The sequence below is a fragment of the Furipterus horrens genome, unplaced genomic scaffold (assembly GCF_987537825.1).
Source record: "Furipterus horrens unplaced genomic scaffold, mFurHor1.1.pri manual_scaffold_1, whole genome shotgun sequence".
Taxonomy (NCBI): domain Eukaryota; kingdom Metazoa; phylum Chordata; class Mammalia; order Chiroptera; family Furipteridae; genus Furipterus; species Furipterus horrens.
In genome coordinates this window covers 78,634,130-78,650,547 of record NW_028327171.1, presented here as the reverse complement: position 1 = coordinate 78,650,547, position 16,418 = coordinate 78,634,130, and the positions used below count along the sequence as shown (strand labels likewise).

At 33.9% G+C, this 16,418-nt stretch overlaps 2 protein-coding genes and 1 pseudogene across 3 annotated transcripts in view; 2 read left to right on the top strand and 1 right to left on the bottom strand.

Annotated features, from left to right (window-relative positions):
• Positions 1-16,418, bottom strand: part of ARL13B (ARF like GTPase 13B) — a 64,941-nt gene that overhangs the window by 14,354 nt on the left and 34,169 nt on the right. Inside the window, exon 4 of the mRNA XM_090292090.1 lies at positions 560-665. Coding sequence (XP_090148216.1) covers positions 560-665 — 106 coding nt within the window. The remainder of the gene's footprint in view (positions 1-559; positions 666-16,418) is intronic.
• STX19 (syntaxin 19) lies at positions 4,062-15,315 on the top strand. 2 transcript variants are annotated; one of them, XM_090291988.1, is made up of 2 exons: positions 4,062-4,307; positions 13,765-15,315. In XM_090291988.1, exon 2 carries the CDS (start codon positions 13,778-13,780, stop codon positions 14,660-14,662), a length of 885 nt encoding a protein of 294 aa, XP_090148114.1. In that variant the 5' UTR covers positions 4,062-4,307; positions 13,765-13,777; the 3' UTR covers positions 14,663-15,315. The 2 variants fall into 2 exon arrangements, with proteins under 2 accessions (XP_090148114.1, XP_090148050.1); XM_090291924.1 differs by lacking the exon at positions 4,062-4,307 and adding an exon at positions 11,947-12,015.
• LOC150021337 (uncharacterized) lies at positions 5,154-8,860 on the top strand (annotated as a pseudogene).

Sequence of the window (16,418 nt, the reverse complement as noted above, 5' to 3'; positions counted from 1 at the left end):
AAACAAAGTTAAACTTCCAGAAGAAAAATACCCCTACTTATTAAAAATAGCAGAAAGTTTGAATTCCTTATACCTGGGAATTTATAGCAGTGATCTAAGATTGACAGTCTAACGATCATCTTCTGAAACCAGAATAATTAAGTCCTCTGTCCATCTGTCTTATGATTATATAATTCTCCTAATATGATGGTTTAAAACTCATTTAAACCTCTAGGTTTAAATTTTGTTTTTATGTGTTTCAACCATTTACAAAATTTATAGCAAGACGTGTCTGTATAGCTTACAAGTCCTGTCAGCAATACCTTAAACAAAAAGCAAACCTAGTCTTTAAAATCTCAGAAGATAATTTATGAAAGTCAATAACTAAATAGAAAACAAATATTACAATATTAATATTTTTTTAAAAAACAGTGAGAGTGTCATTTCTGAGGTAAAAAAATTTCATTTAAAACACTAATGAATTACTTATTTAGTCTACACCTAATTGTCTATCACCTTTACAAAAACTAAATTATACTGAACATATTCGATAGGGCAAAAAACAAACTCCAAAACTTACTATTTGACACAGGCACTTGTGCTCATTGACCATTTTTTCCAGAGATAGACATTCAATTACATCAGCTTCTCCTAAAGCCCCTTCCTTGTCTTGTTTATTTGCCAACCTAGAGAGATATAAAGTGGTTTTATAGCAAATATATACTCAGACAGCCACTTTGACCATGTTCTCATTCCAAAGTTTTAAACTTACTGACTACAGAACAAATCAGTTTAAGAGTGTACTGTAGAATCCATTTCATCATTTTCCCTTTATTTTACTGATAAAATAAATTTGTAAGAATTGCCCTAAGAAAGAGAAGACAAGTGTCAAGAAAAGAAGCAATATGTCCACAGGCCAACAAAAAAGTCTACAAGTAGAGAAATGGACTAGTTTCCACAGCCCTCAGCCACATCAGCTCTAATTTTCATATTAATTAGGTCTGTATTTTCTTAAAATACATTGCATCAAGATGTAAATGCCCTTATGTCCTTATCTTCTTAAAATACGTGTTCATGCTTTAAAAAAGTTTTTATCTTTACCCGAGGACAGATGTATTAATTTTAGAGAGGGAAGGAGAGAGAGAAACATAGACGGTTTGCCGCCTTAAGTGTCCCGACCAGGAACAGAACCTGCAGTCCACATATGTGCCCTGACCTAGAATTGCCACAACCTTTTGGTACATGGGATGACGCACAAACCAACTGAGCCACACTTGCCAGGGCCAAAGTGTTCATGTTTTAAATACCCAAATATTTAGTATGAGCTTGTAATATTTGAGCTTATCTTCATTTCCAGTTTGTGAATGCGTCCACATAAATGTGCAATCTACTGGAGAGCTGGGGCCCCTTCTATCTATAATTTACTTTGCATAGCAGTGTGCATAAAGAACATTATATTCAATTAGAAACAAAATGAAAAACCAAAATAAGTTCTAAAAAAAGTTATCATAAAATACCACCGTTTCTTATCAGATAGCAGAGGTCAAAAAATTTAATAAAATACTGTCTTGGTCAGGGTTTGATAAGACATTTCGGGTAAATATATATTATTTAAAAAATACATAGAAGAAAATATCTAATGAACCCTTATGAACTCCCTTTAAAAATTATCCACATGGTGCTGGTACTCAGGAGGCATTTGATTGTACCATGTTTAGTGATGTTAAAACAGATCAGTGGTTCAGCTGGAGTCAACCTGATTCAGCCAAAATACTACCATCAAATGATTTTAGAATCTGTTGACCTCTGCTAAATTCCATTATTTTATAATAGCTTATAAAATTGTGACTTTTCTAGTTCTATATTCTTTCTGCATTTACTAGTTGGATTTTTGCTAAAAAGTAAGCTTTCATCAACTACTTGCTTACTCTTACTTAAATACAACTCAGAAAAGTCAAGATAAATGTTCAATCCTTTGCCTTCATTTCCTAATATTAATAATAATATATGGGTGTTCTGCCAACCTCCAAAGGTGACCAAGTTGCTTTCTTTGGTTTGTGGGGAACATCATTATGAAATAATGGATTATTAAAATATATGTGATGTGTTTCAATATATTGTAGTTACTGTTCTTTTTCAATTATCCATTCTTGGTCAGTGGGAGTTCTCTTTTATTTGGCTCCTGTGTTCTTTTGTTACAACTTCCATACTCTTTGGTATCTTTTTGCTTTTTTGTAAGAAATAATATTCCACACCTAGAATCAGCCATTGCCTAAGGAGGCCTTCTTCCTTTTGGACGGGTGGTATTTTAATTACCACAGCCTGGGGCATTATAGACATTTATTGCTATTGACTTGCCATTGTTTTCTAGATCTTTTCAGTTAACAAACTGGGTGTGTGTGTGTGTGTGTATTTTTAAGAAAGAAGACATTTACATCATCAGCTTATATTGATTTTTCCATTTTAAATCAAATACTACCAAGTTTTTACTTAGTTTCTTAGATTGTGTAACTTTTTTTCTTAAGCTGAAAACTACAGTTCCTAGTAGCACTGTCATTGATTATTTGCCTTATCCTACAATATATGAGTTTCAATACAATACCAATATTATTACTAAAAATAAGATTACTAAATGCAGGTTAAAATATCTTTGTGGTTATTCTTGTCTCTAAAATATATCCCACAAGAGTGCACAATCAAAATATTGGGTTTTAAAATTACTTGAAATAATCCCTCTCTTTATGGCTACATCACCATCTAGATTTATAGCTAAGTTCACTTGTTTCAGCCTGCTTTTGCTTTTTAGTTTTATTTTTTAAGGTTTAATTTTTAAAACATTTATGTAGTTCCAAATTCAAAACTATTAAAATAAAATACAATCAGAAGTATAACCCAACTTTGTCCCTTTTCCTCTCTCTATTCCATCCATTCTCCTGTAAGTAACCATTTTCATTATTTTTAGTTCATCGTGCCCCTCCCCCATTATTTCTTTTTGAAAATATAAACATGTATAAGGGCAAAATTATATTTTAAAGATCAAAATTTGGGCACTATAGATGTTAACTACTATTGACTAGTTGGGGGATGTTTGTATATTTGTGTCTCCACAATTCTTTTCTTTCTCAAAAACTAACATATTATACTCTGTGTACCACCTTCCATCTTTTAAAACAGTAAATCCTAAAAAATACATCTTCTTTATTAGTATATTATTTATAAATGAGCAAAAAGCTCATTATATAGGTGTTTCATTGTTTATTCAGCCAGACCCACACTGAAGGACTTTTGGGTTGTTTCCATCCAGTGTTTTGTTTTTACAGAGAGGACTATGAAGAATAAGTGTAGGAAAGACTTGTTTCTTATTTTGGGAACAGATTCCAGGATGTGGGGATACAAAATGAAAGAATAAATGCAAATGTTATTTTGATAGAAATTATACCAATGTCTCTCTTTCTTCTCACCCTCAAATCATAAAAATCAGGCAGAAAAAAAGGGGACAGTAGGGAAATTTAGCAGTGTTAGAGACATTTCATCTCTAATTTTTCAAACAAATACTTCACTCTGGTAAAAATTAATTTTCAATTATTATATTAATATAATAAACAGCATAACATATATTGCTGCATAACTTTTACTTTGTATATTGAAAACTATGCATGAAATTTATTTTAAAATAAAAATAACAGATATAATAAAAAATGGGTACAAGGTTTAAAGACAGGACCTCTTTTCTGGCAGTTGTAGTTCTGAAATTCAATGTTTTTATGAACGAAGCCCTTGAGATGTCCTAAAATAAGATAGAATTCAATCATTTTCAAGTAAAAGGAACAAAAAGCCTTTACACCAAGCTTCTTTCCATTCCTGTTCCAAATTCTGTGTATTTAACAAGTTCTGATACCTAAAGAAAACAAACTTTGTTTTAAATTCAAACCCCCTTTTAAATGATTAATGTATTTTATATATAATATAGAGCCTGTGCCAACTACTCCATGTAGGCATTTTAACAAGAACTTCCTGTTACCAACTAGCTCCAATGAAAATGATCTTTCTTTAATCTAAAGACTGGGAGGTTAACAGGCAGAACCGGATTCTCCAGGTGTGAAGTAAGCAATTTGTTCTTTCAGCAAAAAGACAACTTTATCTCTAACTTATTTGGCCTCATAATTTGGTTTCAATTAACTTAACTATCTGAAAACCCCATAGAAATTGCCTGTGAACTACAAGATAGAAACAATTTGATCAAAATATAACAGGTGATACTCAGTTTTCCTCTCAAAGTCAGGACTCCAACACCGCAGGTGGAAAAGCAACAAAAGGAACAAGACAAGGTAAATAAACCACTCTTTTGTGCTTTTTAATGTGAGACACTGATAGCCTGAAATCTGTGACATTTAAAATAGCTAAACAAATAATTAAAATTACCTGTTTTGCTCGGATTTGGACTGGGCTACCGACAGCTAATCTGCTCATATTAACTACTAAATTGAACAGGATTTGGGTTTAGAGATCTCAGAAATAGACCATTATAATAAAAAATTAACTTTTTCTTTTAAGTCCTTTAAAAAATAGCTTCTCATTTTGGAAATACTAGAAAGTCAGATCTTATAAAAACAAGCTTAAAATATTCTTTTACAGACTGACTATAAATTAGTCATACTGTGCTTGCTTTAAAGAAAACTTTTTTTATATTGAATTCTGAAAAGCTTATGCCCAAATTAGACACATATGCATAACTTTTAAAAACTTAAGATAACTTTCTAGAGGGTCTTAATTTCTTCATTGTTTCCCAAAATATTTTAAAATTAATTTGAGAAAATTATAAAATAATATTGTAAGAGGAACTACTGTAAAATATTAAAGTACTTATTTTTTAAATGTTTTAGGTAGTGTACTAAAAGTATAATTATAATATTTAATACAAATATTACATTTGATTTGGTAGTTTTGCATTTTTAAGTCAGAATAATTTTTAATGCTATATATGTGTGTGTGTGTGTGTATATATATATATATATATATATATATATATATATAAACAGAGCTGATATTTTCAAAATTAAGCAGTATATAAAGACTTAACCAAAACAGTTTACTTCTTGATATTTCCTCAAAGTTATTTTATAATTGTTACCATATTAGAACTTAATAAATAACCCATTTCAAATAAAAAGATAATGGCGTTTAGTAAGTGTTTTAAGGGTAGCTTTGAAAGTGGGCTATATAACATCTAAAACATATCTTCATGGCTATACAGTTTTAAATTTAAAATAAAAATTATATTATGTATGTACAGTATACTTCCATCAGGAAAGTAAGAGTTCAAAATGACAGAAGTCTTAGTATTTAAACAAGAAAGGTCTTATGGTTACATTAAACAAGTCAGTTAACAATTAACTTATTTACACTAAATAAAAAGTAGAATATAAAAAGGCCCTGAAAGACTGCATTACGAAAATGGCAGATAATTTAAACTTAGAGAAGAGATAGGCAACTTGCAATATCTGTTTGTTTGTTTTCCTCATTTAAGTAACCAAGAGATGACTATTCCAATAACATGAGCTCCTTTCACCTTGAACTAGGGAAATTCTGCAAGCTGTCCTCATACTCATACATAAAGCAGAACAACAACAACAACAATAAAATAAAAACCCTCATTTTATGTTAGATAAGAACTGGTTACATTTATTGAAATATTTTATTTAATCAATATAACAAATATTTTAAAAAACCTTTTCTCTAAAAGTATATAAGTCGGCCCTGGCTGCTGTGGCTCAGTGGATTGAGTGTAGGCCTGCGAGCCCAGTGACACTGGTTCGATTCCCAGCTAGGACACATTACTAGGTTGCACGTCAGGTCCCCAGTTGGGGGTGCGAGTGAGAGACAACCACACAGAGATGTTTCTCTCCCTCTCTTTCTCCTTTCCCTTCTCTCTAAAAATAAAAAATAAGTAAACAAACAAATAAATAAATTAAAAAAAAAAAATATATATATATATATAAGTCTATACAGTACCTGTCCAAGAGTACACTTCTTAAAGCACTAGGTAATTTTTATTCATATTTCTGTTCCTGGTAACGTTCCTTGTCTGTAGAAAGTTTTACTTGACTCATACAAGTTTACTTTTCCATTTCCCAGAACAAACTGTCTTAAGTTGGTTACCATGTTTATTAATTAGTGTTTCTTCTTTTTGCAAATATCAAGTTTAAGTTCAAAAATATAGTCAGTTATTGACAGTAGAATTGAAAAATATAGAGCAATGCAATAAGTTAAACATGCTGAAAGATTATTCATATTTGAATTGAACTCTTCCAACATTAAGAAAATAAATTTAAGGCACAGAAAAGATTGTGTAAAATGGTAGTCTCATCAGTTTCACCTACCCTAAGCAATTAAATGATCTGATAACTATGAGTTTAATATTTTGTGTTAATGAACTTTGTCTCTCCCAACTTAAATTCTAATGTGCTTAGATGTCTCATTTTGTCTAATATTCGATTTTATAAAGATATATGATTAAGCAACTGATTTGGAAATATACATCTAGTTATGAGTATGCACCTATTAGAAAATGCAATCTGTATACTGTATGTAAGTGCACCTGAGTACCTACATTAAGACAATTTCTGCAGAGATGAACAAGGATTTGGGGAACATTTCAAATTATGTTAACTCTATACCAATAATCAGCTGTGACCTTCAGTTAAGATGCACAGAACAGAAATTCTTCCCTCTTCTACATACAGAAGTGTCTGATATGATCTTGAGAAAAAAAAAAAAAAAACCCGTAAAACTACATCATTACATTTGAAGGAGAATTTGCCAAGTGCCAGAAATGGAAGGAACATACAACCAAAGTAGAAAGCAGGAATTAAAGGAACTCCATGAGCTACTAGGAGCTGGGGTATAGTGTTTGTGAACAGGGAACTAAAACTGAACTTCCTATATGAAGCAGTGAGTAGTGAACTAGAAAAAAAGGAACAGTCTATACACAGAAACCATAAAATCTCTGTTGGTTTCTCTAGGATTACAACAGTAGAGAAAAATTAGGCCCATATTTATACTACCTGGGCTACAACAGGCAAATTCCATGGAGCCCTAGTAGTGACAACTACAAAAATGGGTGAAGGATGTATCCCAAGTCCTCAAGGTGTTGCTGCTCTGTGGTGTTGGAGGAATATTGTTGCTTATTGGCCCATGTGCATGTGCACCATCCTGGCCTCATGACTATACGCAAGCAACCCAAAGCTATTGGGGCCCGCCCCACTCTGCTTGGGCAGGGTCATCCCTCGCAGAACAATCAGCTCTGTGGACAGCAGTTATAGTGGCTAAGGCCTGAGCACTGGTTCTCTGGACAGACCCAGAACACAGGCTATGGCACTCAGTCAATCCCCAGGGACACAGATCAACTGGTGGGTATGGCTGTGACCAGACTTCTCAGTCATCTTGGGGGAAGCAGTCTCACCCTGACTATGGCCAGCAGCCAGCTCCTAGCAGCACCTCGGGAAGTTACAGCAGCAGTTCTCAGAGCAGCAACTAGGAGCAGCCCCAGAGTGGGGGTCATGGAGGCTGAGGGCAAGGAGGACCCATGGGCTTTGGAAGCTACGGAGACGGTAATAGGGGTGGTGGTCAGCAGCCTACCCATGGACAGCAGCAAAGCTCCCATAATCCTCCTCAGTGCTACAGACAACAGAACCAGCAGAACAGCAGCAGTGGAGGCAGTGGAGGGGGTGATGGAGGTAACAAGGGCCAAGATCAGTCCCACCTGAGCGGTGGCAGCACTGGCTGAGGTTATGGCAATCAGGACCAGAGGAGTGATGGCGGTGGTGGCTGCAGGGGCAGCCAGAAGGACCATGGGGCATGAGACTGCAGCAGTGGCAGTGGTCACAACCACTAGGGGTAGCTGGTGGCTGTGAACCCAGAGGTCATGGAGGTGGCCATGGAAGCAGGGGCAGTGTGGGCAGAAGTGACTGTGGTGGCTTCAGTAATTTGGTAGCCCTCAGAACCAAGGATCCTGTCATGATTGAACAGGATAATTTAGACAAAACACCATCTTCATGCAAGGCCTGGGTGAGAATGTTACAATTGAATCTGTGGCTGATAACTTTAAGTAGATTGGTATTATTATTGTTAAGACAAATAGGAAAATAGGGCAGCCCATGATTAATCTATACCCAGGGAAACAGGCAAGTGAAGGGAGAGGCAACAGTATCATTTGATGACCCACTTCTGCTACAGCAGATATTGACTGGTTTGATGGTAAAGAATTCTCTGGGAATCACATCAAGGTCTCATTTTCTAGTTGGTGAGATTTCAATTGGGATGGTGGCAGTGCTCATAGAGGCCAAGAGTGAGGAGGACCCATGGGCCATGGGGGCTATGGAGATAGATGGTGACAGTGGCAGCGGCCAGGGAGGATTCCCCAGTGGAGGTGGTGGCAGTGGAGGACAGCAGCGAGCTAGGGGCTGCAAGTGTCCTAATCCTACATATGAGAATATAAACTTCTCTTGCAGGAATGAATGCAACCAGTGTAAGAATCCTAAACCAGATGGCCTGGGAGAGGGACCAGGAGGCTCTCATATGGGGGTTGCTATGGAGATGATCGTCATGGTGGCAGAGGAGGCTATGATCAGGGAGGCTACTGAGGCCGAGGCAGGGACCATGGGGGCTTCTGAGGGGGCGAGGTAGTAGGAACAGAAGTGGGTTTGGCTCTGGCAAGCTGGACTCCAGGGGTGACCACAGGCAGGATTGCTAGGAGAGGCCATATGAGCCTGCCTCTGAGGTTCTGGAACAGCTTGTCTTCTATACCCAGTGTTACTCTTATTATTTTTTAACCTTCCAACTCCTGAGCACCCACATTTTTGTGTCAGACGATGTACTGTAAGCCTATCTCTGCTTCCCATTTAAAAACATCATTTTAGTTAAATATTCTTCTTCTAACCCCTTGATTGATGTCCAAGTCGGGAATGTGGGGTGTTTTCCTCTTTCAGCTCAACCTGACTAGCAGGAACTGGAATAAAGTGCTGGATACTGGGGGGAAAAATGTATCTACAATGCAGGGCACTCCAGGCATTCTTGTATAATACAATTTCTCATTGGAAATAAACTACTGACAAAGTTCACTAAATCCATTTGCCTTCCACCAAGGCAAACTCTCAGTGGCTACAACAAAGACATTTATTCCTCAGAAACCAAAAATAACGTAACAGTATAAAGGATCTTTAACATAAATACCCTTTAACTATTCAAAGAAAACACATAGGATCTATAAATCAAGATGAACACAGTATGAATTTTAGTTTCATATAAACATCATTTACTTACTTTATTATATGTATATGCCATGATATACAGCCCTGAAAGGAAATCTGACTTTTTCCTGTAGTATCAGTAACATATAAAATATATATATAAGAGATTCAGCATATTTACTATTTTTCCTAGTAAAATTAAGAATAATGAATACAAAACATATATCCATATATTTTGAAGAGTTTCTTCAAGTACCTTTTACTCAAATATGAATGTGGTACTCCTTGAAGAAACTGTTCTTCCATGGACAGCAACCCAGGAAAAGACGGCCTTTACAAGGGTCAAATATCTTGGTTTCCAAAGTCAGTGACAGTAAAATTGAATTTCCCAAAAGTATTTTGCAAAGGTATACTGTGTTACAATATAAATATGAAATATTCTATTTCTTTAAAAAATGTAAGCTATGATGCTTTAGAAAAAAAGGCTTTTGATAGAATTGATGATTTATTTTTAATTTAAAAAGAAAGATCTAAGCAGCTATAAAACTATTAGAGGGATTTGTTTTAGGATTTGTTCCAAGTCATACTACCAAAGAGAAAGTTGGAGACATTGTAGTTCTTGAGAAATTTAAAGGTTATTAAATGCTTCTTAACAGTTACATAAACATTAGATAGAACTTAATTCTCACAAATAAAAAAATCAAAATGTTTTGATCTCCCCATTGCTAATCTCAGTCTCCAATATTGTTACTCTTCTTTGTTCCATATTATCAGGAACACAAGTCTGTTTTAAAAATAGCACAACAAACAATATCTATCACTATGGATTAGAGGAAAAGCACAAATCTGCATTAGGTAGATGTATATCTGAATACAGCCTCTGCCGCTTTTAGTTGTGTGGCCTCTGACAAGAAACTTGACCTTGCAGACACTAGGAAAATTAGAATAGTTAAGGAAGTTAACTTCCAAATAAGGAGATCTTCAAAGAAAAGTATACCAAGAAAATGGAGAAGCTGAAGTTCTTTAAAAAATTAGGACCCCTCCCCTGCCACCAAATCCTAAATATAAGAATTTTCAGATTGAAAAGCACTATCAAATATCTAGCAAATACTGCAGAAGGACCTACCCTGGGTATGTTATTGTGAAATTTTAGAACACGAGAAATAAAAAGAAAAGGCCAAGAGTTTCATGAAAGAAAAATAAATAAATAAATAAATAAATAAATAAATAAATAAATAAATATATATAACAGGAATCAGATGGCAGATTTCTCAAGGGCAACAAAGAAAGTTAGAAGAAAACACAGCAAAATTTTCAAAATTCTAAGGGACTATGTAAGAAATATATCCACAGAAAATATATCATTCAGATATAAGAATAGAATAAAAACATTTTCAGAAATAAAAGTTATCACATTTACATTTTAAAAGAAAGCTATGGCATGTACCCAAATCAAATGATAAACCTGGAATAGATATCAGGAATCAGGAATCAGGAGGAGATATACAAGAAAGAAGAAAAAACTCCCAACACAGGAGTTATCTGGTAAATCAGGTCAAGCTATAAGCCTCAAAAGATGAAATAATAAAATGAAAGAAAATAACAGAATAACTTAATAAATTCTAAATATATTAAGATATTTTCAGGTCAATTTAAGAGTTTTAGATTGAATCAGTGATGTATACGTATTAAACGAAACAACTGAAAAACATAGGTAATTAATAATTTCAAAAAATTAAAAAGTTAAATTGTTCTTGATCAGTGTGATGATTACATGAGTGTGTTCACTTTGTGAAAAATTATTAAATTATACATTTTGTTTTGGGTACTTTCTATATATGTGTAAATAGGTCAACGAAAAGCTTTCTTAAAAGTATAAATTTTCTAGTTCTATGCACAGACATGGCCTAGAAACAAAAAAGAAAAACTTACTTGAGAAAGACAGTATATAGTGCCTTATTTAACTCTGGTATGTATATTTTTTGGTTAATCATAAAAATGTTATAAAGAATATTAATTAACCAAAGATTGTGATATGACTATATTGACAGGTAAAAACTGAGGAAAGGATGGGCGGGTTGCAGAAAAAGTTTAATCCACATCTTTCATAACAAAGATTCAGTATAATTTTTAAATCTGAAAAAGTAGAAACACCTACATAAGCAAATTACATAAGCTGAGGAGCTAACAATGACTCCCTTCAGGATTTGAGAACTGGAAATGAAATGCGGTGGGGCAGGTAGATGGTGGATGTGTATCTTTATAAGCCTTGAAATCATTTCACTTCTTAAACTGTGCATATGTATTAACTTCAGGAAAATAAAAATCATGTTTAAGAGCCAATTTGAAAAAAGAAAAGCTTATATCAAAAGTGATGTGACATCTTAAAACTTTTAATTGTATACTGTCCATCTCCCTTCACATAGTAAATTATTCAAGGATAGGTACTATTGAATATACTTGTATACTACAGTGCTTAAAACTTTGCATATAGTAAGCCTCAGGAATTATTTGACAAAATGTCAGTCCTTTAAAACCAAAGGAATATATATTATCAGGACATTGGTTTAACTTTTTATGCAATGTAGGCATTATTTTTACAACATCCTCGACTGGATCATTATTCAAGAACATCTCATTGATGGCCTCCAGTGACAGCAAGCTTATTACCTCACGAACCAGTTCATTCCATCTCAGAACACCTCCACTTGTTTGAAGAGTCTTCTTTATACCTAATTGAACCCCTCTCCATGTAATTTCTACCCATTCCCATTTGGAGTTATGCCAAGTAAGTCTAATTCCTTTTACATATACAAACCTGCACATTTTAGAAAACAGTTGTAGATATTTTCTATATTTCCATTTCTTTGAATAATTTCCATGTACTGTGTGGTCTTTCAATCTCATCTTTTCCATGACAGTATAGAAATTTCTAATTTATGAATTTTAATTTCAAAATATCACACTAAGAATGTAACATAGTCCGTCTCCCACTTGCTCTGACTAGCACAGTCACTGGATCAAACAGCTTTCTTAGTCAATCTAGGTAACACACTATTATTCATAAGAGTACAATGACTATTATGATAGTTCTCATAGAAAGCTCATAATTAACTAAAATTTCCAGTAATTTTCATAAGCACTGCTATGAATGCAAAGGTCCTCCATTTTTGTAGATGTAAAGGTGTTTTCTAAACAACTTGGTGAATATTTCTTAGATAAAGAAATATCACTGGTTAAACACATTTTTGTTACTTTTAGTATAGTATTCCATGTTATTTGAATCCCAACTCTGTACTTCAACATAATACAGATATCTCTAAATTCTGTACCATCAACATATTTGATAAGGATGACTTCATGACAACATCCACATCACTGATAAAAAATATTTGCATGAATATACCAAAACTGAGTTCCACAGCATAACATTAGAGACCTTTTTCTCTGATATTATGTAGTTCCAATGAACTATTGTAGCTTTCTTAACAACTTCTTCATAGCTGCCAAAATATCATGAAAAGGCATGATGTCTAAAGGTCTTTCTTAAGTCAAGATAGTCTGTGAAAATTAAGTATTTTATTAACAAAATTGCTTTTTATTCACTTCATTTTAGTTATATATATGTATAATGTATATACACATGTAATGATATATATTATTATGTATAAATTATGCACATCAACTTAATCCTTTGGATAACTACCAAGGTAAGGTATGATTAATGTCAATATAATCGGTGCCCCCAAAATAAATTTTATATTAATATATTCTCATGTTTGTAAAAATATCACTTTGTATAAATTTTGTTCTAAAATAGTCTGGATATCTTTGAAAGGTAGGCTAAGAATGAGAAATCAGCTTAATCAGACCAAGAATATGTTCTTATACATATGCAATGGATAACAAAACAAAACTATGTCAAATAATATGTTAATCCAAAGCCTCAGAAATTTTAAGATAATTTCAACATTATCCATATTGCTTAAAGCTTCATATGAAATCTTCCTGGTCACTGTACTGGTTTAATTAAATTATGCATATTTAGCAAAGTGAGTATATTTTTAACATTACAGAGACCAAATTAACCAGGAACAGTATCTTTAGCAATAAGGGCAGTTTCAGGGTACCCTTTTAACTTTAAAAGCTAAAAATATAGTTAAGTCAAGTCTTCCATTAAAAGATATATCTTCCTATATCAAAAACAATTTTATTATATATGGCAGTTTCATGACACAAAAAATTACTTGGGGGCAGTTATATTTTTATCACTGCTTTTTCAGCTACTTCACTCAACTGAATGGGATTCATAACAGCCCCACATCATGCAAAGCAATTCACAAATTATTATACATTACTTTTTCTATTTTACTGATGTTTGTGAGAACATTCTTAGGGATTTTAAAAAATTTTTAATCTCTTTTCAGACATATAGGAGGATCTTCAGGGGGAGATAGGTGTAGCTAGGTGAAGCCAACTGCTCCAGGGGAAAATACTAAACTTTTGTTTGTTCAACACAACCATTTTTGCTTTTTAGGAGGAAAGGGAAGATGAAAGACCGACTTCAAGAACTAAAACAACGAACAAAGGAACTTGAACTCTCTAGAGACAGGCATGCGCCAACTACAGAAGCAGAGGAACAAGGAATGTTTTTGCAGCAAGCTGTCATTTATGAAAGAGAGCCTATAGCAGAGAGATACCTATATGAGATCCAAAAACTACGGGAGAGTATTAACAATTTGACAGATGGTGTTCAAAAATTTGGGCAGCAACAGAAAAGTCTCGTGGCTTCAATGAGAAGGTTTAGTCTACTTAAGAAAGAGTCTAGCATTATAAAGGAAATAAAAATCCAAGCAGAGGACATTATGAGAGGTTTGGATAATTTAGTAAAAGAAGCAAAAAAATCAGAGGCGGAAAATGGTCAGTCATCAGTGGTCACAAGGATACTTAAATCTCAGCATGCTGCAATGTTCCGCCATTTTCAGCAAACTATGTTTATATACAATGACACAATAGCAGCAAAGCAAGAGAAGTGCAAGACCTTTATTTTCCGTCAGCTTGAAGTTACTGGAAAACAAGTACCTGAAGAAGAAGTAAATGATATGCTTCAGCAAGGAAAATGGGAAGTTTTTAATGAAAGCCTGCTTACAGAAATCAGTATTACCAAAGCACAACTCTCAGAGATAGAACAGAGACATAAGGAACTTGTTAATTTAGAAAATCAAATAAAGGATTTAAGGGAGCTTTTCATTCAGATATCTCTTTTAGTAGAGGAACAGGGAGAAAGCATCAACAATATTGAAATCATAGTGACTGGTACAAAAGAGTACGTTAATACTACCAAAGAGAAATTTGGACTAGCTGTAAAATACAAAAAAAGAAATCCTTGCAGGGTACTGTGTTGTTGGTGTTGTCCATGCTGTGGCTTAAAATAAAAAAGCTATTTTAGAAAAATTTCCAGCTTTAGAATGAAGGATGTCTCATATTTCAGTGTCTTATTTTTCTTCCTTTCACAGATTAACTCACATACCTTTCATCACTAGTAAGTTAAAATTTACCCCATTAGCCCTCACCCACTAGAATTACATAAACTTCTGAAGCCAGTGACATACAATGTCTTCATTTACTAAACTAAAAACAGTATATTAACTGTTGAAAATCAGATGAATGATCTTAAGTTTCTAATCAGGTATCAAGCTCTATTATATATTTTTGTAATTTCCAATGCCTTTAGAAGATGAATGTCAACGCTTCACAACTACTAACAATCCTTTACCTCATTTGAGAATATTTTGGTAGTTAAAAATTGTATAAAACAAGACCTCAAAGACTGTTATATTCAAGCAAAATTAAACCAGAAGCTGTTATCAAATCTTTTATGCTCAGATATGTCAAATAACTCAGTGGTCAACAAATCCTGATAAACTCAACTACATACTTGATGAAGAGTCTAGTTGGCAACCAAGAGCTGAATCTAGTTTAAGGCCTAAGAAGGTAAATTAAGGCACTGTTTTTCTGAACCTGGGTCCATTTAGGACACTGTATTACACACAAATCAGGAGGGTTAGCAAATAAAGTAAAAAATAAAGGTAACTGTATTCTCAAAAGTTTCTCTATCACTTTTTTTGTAAAGCCATGCATTATGGGCTAGGCATATAGTTTGAGCTCCCAAAAGAATAGACGTTTGTAACTCGCATTCTAGTGGGGAAAGCAGATAACAAACAAATACAAATATCAGATCATGTTAAGTTCTTGGCAGACTTAAAATAAAGATATGATGAGACAGAGACTATCAGCACGGCTTCTTTTGGTTGGGTGGTCAATGAAGGCCTCTCTGAAAGGTAATATTAAATGAAAATCTAAATGATGAGGACAAAGAGTGATACATTCCAGGCATAGAATACAAACAGTAGAAAGACCCCAAGGGAAGTATAATATAATTTACTCCATCCAAAGAAAAATGAATAGTACGACTGTAACATAGTGGCAAAAGAGCAGTGAGAGAAGAGATGAAGTTAAGAAAGGTCAGCAGGGGCTACTGTTAAAACTTTGTAAGCCATGAAGTCTGGAATTTATATCAAGTATAATCAAGGAAAAGCTCCCAGACTGATTTTGGCCTGGGAATAATGTTACATAATTTGTATTTGAGAAAAATCATTCTGTCTAGTGCATGGATTTCGGGCAGATGAGTGGAAGACAAACATATAGGTATAGAAAACAATGAGAAGGTTAATAAGCAGTCCCAGTAAGTGATAATGGAAGCCTGGACTAGAATGGGAATGAAGGTGGTGATGGTGGTAGCAGCAGTTGTACTCATATTCAAGATGAATGAAGGACTTGCTATGTTTCAGCATTGTTCTAATAATTTTACAAGTTTACCAACAAGAACACTGAGATATACAATGCAAGGCTAAACAAACCATCCCTGGTCACAGAAGCTGTATCTAAAGTCAGGATTTGAACCTACAGTATGATTTCAGAATCAGCTCTTAACTACTATGTATTATACAGTGGTGATAAAAAAAAAAAAATTAGACTAACTCGATCAACTTAAGAGGTAGAAACTATAGAATACTGATGAGATAATACTACCATTTACTGAGATGCGGGAAGACAGAAATAAAGGTTTGGACTAAGAGAATCTGTGAGGATAATAAAATGTCCAAGTAAAGGTTTATAAGATATTAGTTA